The sequence below is a fragment of the Sceloporus undulatus genome, chromosome 3, assembly GCF_019175285.1.
Source record: "Sceloporus undulatus isolate JIND9_A2432 ecotype Alabama chromosome 3, SceUnd_v1.1, whole genome shotgun sequence".
NCBI classification, from domain to species: Eukaryota; Metazoa; Chordata; class Lepidosauria; order Squamata; family Phrynosomatidae; genus Sceloporus; species Sceloporus undulatus.
In genome coordinates this window covers 3,498,687-3,510,762 of record NC_056524.1, presented here as the reverse complement: position 1 = coordinate 3,510,762, position 12,076 = coordinate 3,498,687, and the positions used below count along the sequence as shown (strand labels likewise).

The following is a 12,076-nucleotide window of genomic DNA, read 5'->3' as shown; positions in this document are numbered from 1 at the left end:
AAGCTGTCCAAAGCAGCTCTCATTAGATGTAAATTCATGTTCGCATTGCACAATATGGGGCAGTCTCATCTGATCTATGCCATGGTTGCTTTTTTGACAGATGCATGAATTAAAGTGGGGCCAAACTGCAAAAACAATTCTTCAGTATAGATGTACTCTTTGAATATATATATATATATATATATATATATATATATATATATATAATCTCTGTAAGAACAATAAATAAATAAATATTACACACACACACATATATTCACGTGCAAATATTTTGTGGATGTTCATATAAAAAATCAAGCTCCAAATATAACTGATATATAATATAATATGTTATAATATGCTATAATATAATAGAATATAATCGAGGCATGGGGAGAGGCGGGTAAGAAATAACAACAACAACAACAACAACAATATAATAATAATAATAATAATAATAATAATAATAATAATAATGATTTATTGATAGCTGCCCAATCATGAAGAATCCGGACGGGTTACAACAGTAAAGAAAATACATAGCAAATAATAGTAACAATAAAAATAACATAACAAATCACAATAAGAATAAACAGCAAAAATACATAGCAATTCACAACAACAATAAAAATAACCATGAAAAATGCATAGCAACTAACAGCAAAACAGGTGCAATAAAAGAATTAATCCTCATATTATATTAAAAGAAGAAAGGCATTCTGTTCTTGTGGGTTTTTTTAACTGCATGATTTGCCTCACAGCTGACCCCTTGTTTTATTTTTAATATTATTATTATTATTATTATAAAATTATTATTATTTGCACTCATAGCTGACCCCTTGTTGCTTTTCTCCTTCCTTGGAGGTCTTTAAACAGAGGCTGGATGGCCATCTGTCAGGGATGCTTTGATTTGGATTTCCTGCATGGCAGAATGGGGTTGGACTGGATCAGGGCCCTAGTGGTCTCTTCCAACTCTACAATTCTATGATTCTATGATTCTTTTTTATTATATTAATACGTATAATAAAATTATAAGATTATTATTATAGTATTATTGTTGTTGTTGTTGTTGTTGTTGTTACAACCAGGCTGCTTTTCTTGTTCCACAAAAACCTGTACCTGCAAGGACTAAAGAAACAACCTACAATACACCCAAACACCAGCTTTCCCTTCTTCTTTTTGCAAACAAGCAGGGCTTTCCTTCCTTCCATCCAAAAGTACTATACTGTATAGCAAGAGCTTTGAGGGCATGTCGGGAAATGGAGTCCGGACCAAACCCTGCACAGTAGAGAAAACCCCGAAAAAAACTACATTTCCCAGAGGCCTCCGCGGCATGTTCCTGAGTCTCCCTGAAAGAGAGGGAGGAGGTTGCGCGCGCAGCCAAAACCCCGGGAGGCGGGGTGTGTGGGTGGGCGGGGTTTATATATATGCATTTCAGCTGGGGTGGGCGGGGTCTAGCGCCTGGCGCGTGCCGACGGCAGCCGAGGGCGCTGAGTGGGCGTGTCCCTCCGCGGGCGGTAGGCGTGGCTCCCCTTCCTCTTCTCCCCTTCAGGGGCTGGTTGTTGACTGTTTGCCCTCAGTCGGGCGCAGAGGCCCGCGCGGGAAGGAGGTGGATGTATGCTGCTCCGTCGGCGTGGATCCTTTGAGGGAATTTGGGGAGTGTGAGTGGGCCTGAGAGGGAAGAGGAATAAGGAGAAGGCCTGTGTGCGTCCTTTGCGGGGTTGTGTGTTTGAATTTTGTGAGGATGTTGATATACAGGGATATCTATCTAGATATCCATATCTATTTGTGTGGTTGTGTGTGTGTGTGTTTTGTGAAGATACTGATATAAAGGGATGTCTGTTTAAATATCTGTTTGAACTGTTGTGTATGTGTATTTTGTGAGGATGCAGATATAAGGGGATAGCTACCTATATAGATATCTGTATATTTGTGTGATTATGTGTATTTGTTTTCTGATTATACTGACACAGGGATATCTGTCTACATATCTATATCTATTTGTACAGTTGTGTGTGTGTGTTTTGTGAGGATACTGATACCTATATCTATTTGTGGAGTTGTGTTTGTGTGTTTTGTGAGGGTACTGATATAAAGGGATCTCTGTTTTTCTAATATTTATATCTATTTGTATAGTTGTGTGTGTGTGTTCTGTGAGGAAACTGATGTGGGGGGTAGTTGTCTATGTCTATAGATATCTATACTGTATCTACTTGTGTGGTTGTGTGTCTGTTTTGTGAGGATACTGGTATAAGAGGCTATCTAGGTATCATCTATTTGTGTGGATGTGTGTGTGTCTCATATCAGGGAACACACACACACACACACGCACATATATATATACACAGATAAATAGATATAGAGATTTGTATGTATGTATAGGTAGCCCAGACCTTTGTCCCGCCCCCAAATTTAAGATCCCCAAATTTTGGCTTCTTCCCTCCCTCCCCCCCTTTTTGCCTCACAGCTACAATTGGGAAGAGGGGGGGCAGAAGGAAGATTGACAGGATAGGAATAGGCCCCTCCCCCAAATTTGGGAGAGCCCCTCCTCTCACTCCCCCCAAAAAACCCCACCGCTCCCATTTCTCCACCTTCTTCATGCTCTGGTCAGCAAAGTGGTGCTGCTGCTGGTGTGCAAGGAAGGCGTGACCGGGGTGTGTGGGTGGGACTGTGCACATGCTGGTGAACCTCCTCCACTTCTCCTTCTCCTCTTGCACCTTTTCCAGCAGCGTCAGGTTGTCCTATCGGCCGCACCAAGGGGAAGACCACCCTCCACACCTTTGGGAAGAAGGAACATGGGGGACCGCCGAGACGTTGGGGACGTCAACTCCAACCTGATCATCACCCACAGCACCGGGGACTCCCAGCTGGACAAGGCGGTCTGGCAGTGGCTCACCTGGGACAAGGTGGGTGATAAGAGCAGCGTCACCCCCAGGAAGTGGACCGTCAGTGGCACCCACCCTCCTCCTTGGCCTCATCTCTTAACTAAGTGCCTCCACCTTTTCATCATATCTGTTATCTCTGTCTGCCTCTCGCCTGCAGCATCAGGGAAGAGGAGCTGTAAGAGGGAAGCCACGCTATACATTTTGCTCACAGTCCCTTGCCTTGCCTTACCTGCCAGGACTAGAAATAGGAGACAGGAGCTTGTCTCATGGGTTGCTCTGTTGGGTGTGTGCCTGTGTTCCCAAAAACCATGCCTGCAGGAATCTGTATTGGAGAGAGTTTTTTACAGCACCACATTATACAGTATATATATGTATTTTTGTGTGTATACACTATATACACACACACAGTGGGCTCTTGGTATCCATTAAGGTTTGGTTCCAAGACTCCTGTGAATATCAAAATCTGTGGCTGCTCAAGTCCCATTATATACAATGCAGCAACAACAACAATAATAATATTAAATGGGCCCTTAGTATCTGCTGGGGTTTGGTTCCAGGACCCCCTGTGGATACTGAAATCCATAGATGCTTAAGTCCCATTAAATACAATGAGGCTGTTGTAAAATGCTGTATAAAATGGCAAAATGAAGGCTTGCTCTTTGGAATTTATTTATTGAATATTTTAAAGCTGTGAATGGTTGAATCTGTGGATGAGGAATCTTTGGATACGGAGGGTCTACTGTGTGTGTGTGTGTGTCCACTCTCAGGTTGTCATGTCTGTGGTGCCAAGCTGAAGACGCCCACACCTTTAGCAAGAAAAAAATGAAGGAACCACCAAAATGTTGAGGGTGTCAACTTCCTTTGAGGCTGCGAGAGTGAGACTTGCTGAGGGGGTTTCCATTGCTGAGTGGGCATTTGAACCCTGGCCTCCCAGGGTCTTAGTCAACACTCAAACCACTCTACCACATACACACATACACATATGTATATATTTCTTCTCCTTTGTAGGGTGGTGAGTTTTTTGGCAGGATGCCTGAGCAAAGTAAAAAGATAATGCCTAGAGTGAGTCTCTGAATATTATTTTTTCATGTACAATACAATGCTTGTGTCTGTATGTGTTTTTCCTACTATTTCCATTAGCATGTCTCCACTGGTATTGTGACAGGTTCCAGTTACTGTCCTGTTACCCTCACATTCTTTTTAAATATAAGGGTCAGTGTGTGAAGTTGGACAGTTGGCAAAGTGGGCATTTTCTGTGGCTTTGGAGAAAAAATGGTTGCCTGGCCCTCTTCTTTCTCCCAAAGAGGTGCTGCTCCTTGTTTCAACACCATGCTCTGATATGCTGGTATGCTGCATAAACATTGATGCTGTGTAGGACAGTGACTCATCTCATCGATGATGATGGTATAGTAGCAGCTTGTAGTCAGGAAATGTCTCTGCGGTGCGAGATGTTTTGTGTTTTCCCCTTAAAATGCATTATTGTCAATAAGGGACAGTGCTCTGGTTTTGGGTTTCTGTTGCCTTTGCTGAGCAGTGGAAGGCCAAGATTAAACTTCAGCAACCTTCCTGGGAAAGCTGTTTTGTCTTAAGCTTTAGTGCTGCTCATTTTTGGAAAAAGTAAAGAACTCCGGAGTCCAGTTTATTGACTCTTTAAAAACACTTCCCTTTTTAAATTTTGGCAGTGGTTTTGTTTTTGTTTCTTGCTCGCTCCGGGAAGTTATTTCACTTCCGCATCCATTTTTTAATCAGTTGTGTGAGTGTGTTTTAGCCACAAACCTTGGATCTGGTTCTCTTCACGTCTTTTCTTTGCAGTCTGCCACTCCTTGGTGGATGATGTCATTGGGAGTCTTTGGAGAGAGAGCCCTATGAAATAGACCAGTGCCAGAGGTGTCTGAAAGAAGATGTTCTGTGATTTGGGAATGGTCTGGAGTTATTTTTATGGAATTAACTGTCAATGGGAGGCTGTCCAAAGCACTCGCTATTTTTAGCATAAAAATGAAATGAGGAAGCAAGCATTAGAAGAAAATGTAGCACCTGGCAGATGGGCTCTGAAGGACAGAAGACAATTTCTCCTTTCAGATAAACCCTGAAGATAGTAGTTCATAATTTTAATATGAAATTTCTTTATTGCCTAAATAGTTTGCTAATGATAGAGAGGCCTGATGAGTTGCCATGTCTTGATACCTCTTTTAAAAGCAGGGACAACAATGGCAAACAACCTCTGAAGAAATGATGTCAAGAAAACCCCATGATGGGCTTACCTTAGGGTCATCATAAGTTGGAAATGGCTTGTTTTGCAGAGGCAGTTTCACTAATAGGAATTCTGTGCATTGTTGAACTAAGAGCTGCTTCTCCAAATGGAACATCTTCTGGATGCTAAGAAATGTCTTGCATGCTGTTGAAGAACAGCATTAAGTCTTGCTGTGCATTAGTGTTGACATGCTGTTCTTTCTGGATGTGAATATTGGTTGGAGTTGTAGATGGCATGCTACATGGTTCTCTAATGTTTCATTTGTTAAGGCTGCATCTTGCAAAGAGAAACCTGGGCCTTCAGATGTAAAATCAGAAGCAGTCGTACCCATGTTCGGCTGCTCTTGATTCTGAGCATGAGTGTGCATCATTGCTGCATTATCGGTGGAGTTTGCTGATGCTGCATATTGGCTCATGAGCCATTTTAGGCAGCAGCTGCCTCCAGGGTGGAATAATAGTGGATGATTAATAATGCATGCTGCCAATTGTACAGATGAGGAGAGGAAATGAAAAAAATATTGACAGCATATGAGATGCTCTGGGTAGCGCTGGGAGGAGCACTAGTTCAGAGTACTGTACATGCTTTGCATGCAGCAGTGTCCAGCTGCAGTCTCTGGCTGAGAGAGACTCAGATGGGGCTATCAGGTTGGTCACTATTGAGCTAGCGGACAGACTGACCTAGCAGAAGCCGGTTTCCTTTGCTCCACAGAAGGCCATTTCCAGGGCTCCGTGTTCTGAATTTATTGAGACTTTCAATAGAGGTTAGAAATGGCTAGATCAATCCTCACCACAATTTTAATCTGAAATGCTTTGTAATTAGGGATGTGGACTCATGAAAGCGCTCTCGCATTTCTCACACTTTTGGGCCTGATGTATTCATGGGGGGAGTAGTTGTGGCGATGGTGGAGGAAGGAAGCATTGCATTACGTCACTCTATAAATACTGCTGGCTTATGTCGGCCACGACAGGCAGTGGAGAGTGTATTTTTCCTCCTCCTTTCTGGTGAATTTTGAAAAGTAAACCTTCCATCCTCTTAAGGCCTACTGCTGTTAGGAGAACTGCTGGTGGTACATGGATTCCGGAGGCTTTCTCCTGGCGCATCTCGGAGCCTCGGGAAGATACCTTTCCCCACCTGTTGACACCCTTTCTGCTGTTGGAGGCTCATCTGCTCACCTCTGGACCCTTCCACCTTGCAAATCTGTACTCTTACGTTGTGTATAGATGACTTTTTTCAATAGGGAAAGCTTGTTGTATTGTATGTCGTCTTGCTGTACTAGATCAAGGCTGGACAGAGTATAGCGGCCCCCAAGTGCAGCTCCTAAAGCTCCCCAAAGCCCCCAGATTTTTGCCCAGAAGCAGTCCACACCACAGTGGTTTGCTTGCTCTGACTCTCCTAAGATCCCCTAGACCTCACAAAACACAAAATAAATTTAGGAAGCCACCCCAAAATGGGCTAACATGGCAGCTGGAAGTGATGTCATGTCACTTTTGGCACGTCGAAACATGCTGGTGCAGACAGTTGGATGGCAAAATGGCGCCTGACCTGTGTGTATACATATCGGTAGTTGCAGTAAAAGAAGCAAATGTACACTTCATTTAGAGACCTACAGAGGAAATGATTCTTCTAAACCATCTATTTTGATGCTATTTTTGCAGGACTGTTTGATTGCATCTGGCTGCTGGTCCACTATTGCTTTCTTTTGTTTATTGACAGACTTTGAAATATAATCTAGAGTCAGCTCAGCCTATGTCTTAGTACTTTCTGACTGGTTTTGTTTTCTGTTGTTCCTAACATACTGGGAAAAGTATGTGGAATGCGTCTGCCTCATGGGATGTTTGACGTCAAGGAGATGAACATAAAGCTGGGAACAAGCAGCCTCCTGCAGAGGGGCCTGGGAGTGGGAGATCCATAGGGAGAGGCGGGATATAAATAAATATTATTATTATTATTATTACTATTATTATTATGAAGGGCCCTCTGCATGCTCCTAGTTTAGGAGCCAATGATGGAAGCATTCCCCTGAGAGCTACTGTTGTGATGCTTCAGTTTCTGTGGTTCAGCTTGAACCCTGTGGCTTGGAGGACACCTGTTGTTGTTTGCTTTAACCATGATTTTTGGTAATAGGATTCTGGTCACAGGTTAGTGTTATATGCAGCCTAATGGTGTTTGCTGAGGAAAACTGTTTTGGGGGAGTATTTTTGCTTGTCATCTTCACTGATTCAAATCTATATAAGATAAAAGTTAACTATCACATGTAACAAAGGCAAACTACAAACTACAAAAACGTCACACAAAATAGAATGTATACACGATCGCTATATGTACTGATTCGACAGACTAACCCGGCTGTATCTTTCCAATTCTACACACACAATACACAATTTTCCTCCACACACCTAAATGTATAACAAAAATTACAACTAACAAGACAGAAAAACAAAAGATAACTTCCAACTATCTTTTCTGTACATATATCTTGACCCTTAAACTCATCCTCTCTGTCTTATCTAGAAGTTGTACTTCATGTAAATCAGTATCTCACGTTAATTAACAAAACCAGCAATCACCATTATTTCCCCCAAAAAGTCAATTAGTGGTTTCCAATCTTTCAAAAATCTTGTTAAACAGTTGTCTTTACTCAAAATAGTTATTTTTGTTCATTCCAGCCAAATCATTGAGTTTTAACAGCCAGTCTTTTTTTTTTTAGTTGTTGCTGAATTGTTCTTTCGGTTCTGAGCATATAATAGTCTTGTAGCTGTTACCATATATTGTAGTATTCTTCCATGGCTTTTTTCTAGTTGTTCAACCATCATTCCCAAAAGAAAAAAGGTGAATATTAATCTTTTAATATTTTTTTTACCTCTTACTATGTATCGGTGGCCAATATTTTTTGGCTTTCTCAGAAGTCCACACATTATAGAACAACCCTTCTTATTTATTGCATTTCCAGCATGCGTTCAATGATCCTTTATATGTCTTAAGACAGTTTCTCTGTGTCATGTACCAAAATACATCATTTTATAAAACAAATCCTTAACATTATAACACAGGATAAATTTAAAACCTTTTGTCCCCATACTTCCCTGTTCTTCCACTTGTAGATTATATATGAAATTTCTAGCAGATCATAGTCTCACCTGTTCATTTTCCATCTCAAATCTTAGTAACAGCTTATTATCATAGAATCATAGAATAGGAAGAGACTCCAAGGCCTGTCCATTCTGTCATGCAGGAAGACACAATCCAAGCACTGAGAGATGGCCATCCAAACTCTGTTTAAACACCTCCAAAGAAGGAGACTCCACCACACTTTCAGGCAGCATCTTCCACTTTTGAACAGCTCTTACCTTCATGACATTCCTCCTAATGTTTAAGTAGAATCTCTTTTCCTATAGCTTGCATCCATTGCTCCGGGTCTTATTCTCCAGAGCACCAGAAGACAAACTTGTTTATATATCTTACCAGTTAACCGTTCATCATTTGTACATAATTGCATTTTGAATTCAGACTTAATCAATTCACAGCCATAATTATTTTTATTTAGTTTAAATCTTTCAAACCATTGTAAGTAAGATAACGGTTGGAATCCATAAGCTTCCCTCTTTTGATTTTATGTTGCATTTTCTTTGGAGGTTCTCTGACATATCTTGGTACCTTCGGCACTTTTCTTTGCCAGTTTTATAAAAAGCTTCTTGTGAGGAAACCCTTAATGGCATTTTCTGGCATCATTAAGGGTTGACTCTTGTTCGTACTCTGAATAAAGCACATCTTACATAATTGCTGAGGTGTGCATGCCATTAAGTTGTCTCCAAATACATCTCTTCCATCACTCTAATAAGAAAAGTCCCGTTTAAATGATCAAAGACCTTCTCAGCATTTAGAAAATTCAATGTGACCTTCTCACTATTCCTTTCTAAACGTTCTTATTTGTTGAGTACATCCCTAATATTGTCTCTCAGTTGTCTTTAGGTAAAAGTCCACATTGGTCTTCATGAATAAAGAATGAAGAATGGTTTTTAATCTGTCAGCCAAAAACATCGTAAACTTATTGTCATTGTTCAGCAATGATATTGGTCTGTAAACTTTTGTCCCAGTCAAGTCCTTATCTTCTTTAGGTATCAAAGGTATATTAAATTCTTTCCACCTAACAGAAATCCTCTCAGTTTGTAAAATTGAGTTAGTTGTCTGTTGTAATGCCATCAGAAGTTCCTCTTGAAAATACTTGTAATTCATCGCTAGTAAACCATCTGGTCCTGGCGTCTTCCCTGAACCAGTTTTGTTAATGACATCAAAAATTTCTTTTGCCGTAATAGGTGCATTTATAGTTCTTCTGTTCTTCTGCAATCTTAGGCAGAAGGTTAGTTTTGTTTTGTTCTTCAAAGGAAAAACATGAAAGAAAACTTGTTCAATACAGTCTCCTTGAGATGACCTGAATGGATGAATCCAGAGCAGCCTCCCCCCGCCCTTTAGATGCTGCTTACATTGGCTTAAATGGAAAAGTTTCTTTTTTCAAGTGTACAGTGGGTCCTTGTTATCTGCTGGCCTTTGTTCCAGTACCCTCCATGGATACCCAAATCTCTGGATGCTCAAGTCCCATTAAAGACAGTGGCATACTTAAATGGTGTCCCTTATGTAAAATGGCAAAATTAAGGCTTACCTTTTGGAAGTTACATTTTTTTGAATATTTTCAAGCTGTAGATGGTTGAACCTGTGCATTAACAATCTGTGGTTACGGAGGGCTTACTATATAGGCCAACATAAAAGAATTTACTTTGCTGTGGGCAAAATGTGGCTTGCAGTGCAGCCATGCTCCTCCCAAGATGTTTTATTGCAACCCACAGAAAACTCTGCTCCCCATACCCTCATTTCAAGACAACTATTTTTGGAAGCTGGTTCACTTTTCTGTCTTGGCTTTCTCGTTGCCACATCCCCCAATATGAAAAAATATGAAACTGAAAGTGGACCAGAAGCTGTTTCAGGATTTTGTTCAGCTGATTTTTTTAAAAACTGCAGCCTGCAGTTTTCTATCCATCTTTAAATGTACTGATGAGACTGTATTTATTTTGGTATGCAAGTTGGTAAAATTATGTGCTTGGATATTGGTGTTATGCCAAGGGAAAGCCGCCTTGAGTCTCCTTATTGCAGGGTGGCCAAATGTCGTTCCTCAAGGAGGACAAGGCAGCATAAAATGTAGGACATTATGAAATAAAACCTAAAAAAACTTGATTAGAATGGATTTTCATCACTTTTTTAACCAGTTTCAAAACTGAGTTGAAGACTGTATTATTTAGGGAAGCGTTCCCAGGCATTGCGTGACTGTTTATCCGATTGTTATCTGATATTTTATTTTATTTGATCTCTGATGTTCTCAGTCTGTTGCCTCCTTATTTTATCTAATTCTATCTTATATTACTATCTATTGTTTTATATGTATTTTGTAGAATATACACCATTGGCAGGTTTCATTTTTATCGATTTTATTAACCTTTATTTTATTATTAACCTTTATTTATAAAGCGCTGTACATTTTATTGTCTGTATGTACAGCGCTGTGTAAATTTACAACACTATACTGTATAAATAAATAAATAATAACACTAAAAATGGAGGACATTTTGAAATTCCTCCTTGATAGAAGGCTGAAATGTGGGGCATGTTCTGGAAAATGAGGATGTCTGGTCATCCTGAATTATTGGTAGAATGACTGGATATAAATGAATAAAATAATACGGCCATTTACCATTCCCAGCTGAGTTCAAGCAAAATGCAAGTCTTCTCAGATATTCAGGGGTTTTTTGGTAGATGAGCTGGTAATGGTTATACAGGGTAGACATCAATTAATGGAATAGCATTACCCATCTCCTCCTTGGCACTTTTTGGCAGTGTTTGAAAACCTAGAACCAGATCTAGAGATGGAAAGTGTGAAGGTGAAAGGCTTTCACTTCCGGCATCCATAGTTTTTTGGCTATGTGGCCGTGTTCTGGAAGAATATATTCCTGACGTTTTGCATGCATCTGTGGCTGGCATCTTAAGAGGTTGGTGGCCATATACCCCACATGCTTCCATGCTACCACCCTTTGAAGATGCCAGCCACAGATGCAGGTGAAACGTTAGGAATATATTCTTCCAGAACATGTCCACAAACCCTGAAAAACCCAAAGAAAACTGGAGATGGAAAGTGTTCTCAACCAGTTGTGACAGCAGCATTATTTATAGGGTTTGTGCCACAGACTAAGCTGACCTGATACTTGGAACCACTGACTTTCAGGGTCAAAGTAGATGTGATGTTAATTATTCTTGTTTTTGTCTGTTGAGTGGCTGGTATATTTCTTTTAACTAAAGGTCCAATCCTCCTAAACCGGATCAAAACCATGGCAGAATGGGGCTTTAATCTTTTCATGCCACTGCCCTGGTTCCCGTGGGCTGTGAGTTGGGAGCCTGCTGTTTGCAATAACAATATTAATTTATACTATTCCAGAGCTAGCGATGGGAGTAGTTCATTATTCATTTAGTAAATCAGTTATTTGCATTAAGAGAACTAAGATAGATATTTACTGCAGAGGGTAATGAGTGGGGTGTATGGGAAATGTTTATGCTTGGGAAGGCTTTTGTTGTATTTAATGAACCATTTGGAAGAGGAGGCTATTTACAGTACATTGAATTCTTTGGCTGATAGATTTCTGAACAATTAGGCAATGATGTCTAAGGCAAATGAAAAGAATTGTGCTAGTCCAGTGTGGAATTTGGGGTTATCTTTCCAAGTGCAAAGAAGTTCTTGTTGCAGCACTAGTTTAAGATTTTGTTGTTGTTGTATGCAGGGCTAGGAGTAAGGAATTAAGGAGTAAGAGGTTTTTACAGGAGTAGGAGTAAGAATAAGGAGTACCAAAATATATTTGTTACTCTTTGTTGTTTTATGCAGGGCTGGGGAGTTGAGTATGGAGTAGAGGAGTAACAGGTTTTT

General features: G+C 40.4%; 1 protein-coding gene across 6 annotated transcripts in view; it reads left to right on the top strand.

Annotated features, from left to right (window-relative positions):
* Nucleotides 1–1,515: 1,515 nt before the first annotated feature.
* PGM2L1 (phosphoglucomutase 2 like 1) overlaps nucleotides 1,516–12,076 on the top strand; it is a 47,476-nt gene continuing 36,915 nt past the window's right edge. Inside the window, exons 1-2 of one of the 6 annotated variants that reach the window (XM_042457666.1) lie at nucleotides 1,516–1,588; nucleotides 2,706–2,885. In XM_042457666.1, coding sequence (XP_042313600.1) covers nucleotides 2,775–2,885 — 111 coding nt within the window. In that variant the 5' untranslated portion in view covers nucleotides 1,516–1,588; nucleotides 2,706–2,774. Of the gene's footprint in view, nucleotides 1,684–2,705; nucleotides 2,886–12,076 lie in introns of all 6 variants that reach the window. The other 5 variants (XR_006102884.1, XM_042457664.1, XM_042457663.1 and 2 more) reach the window with 5 other exon arrangements.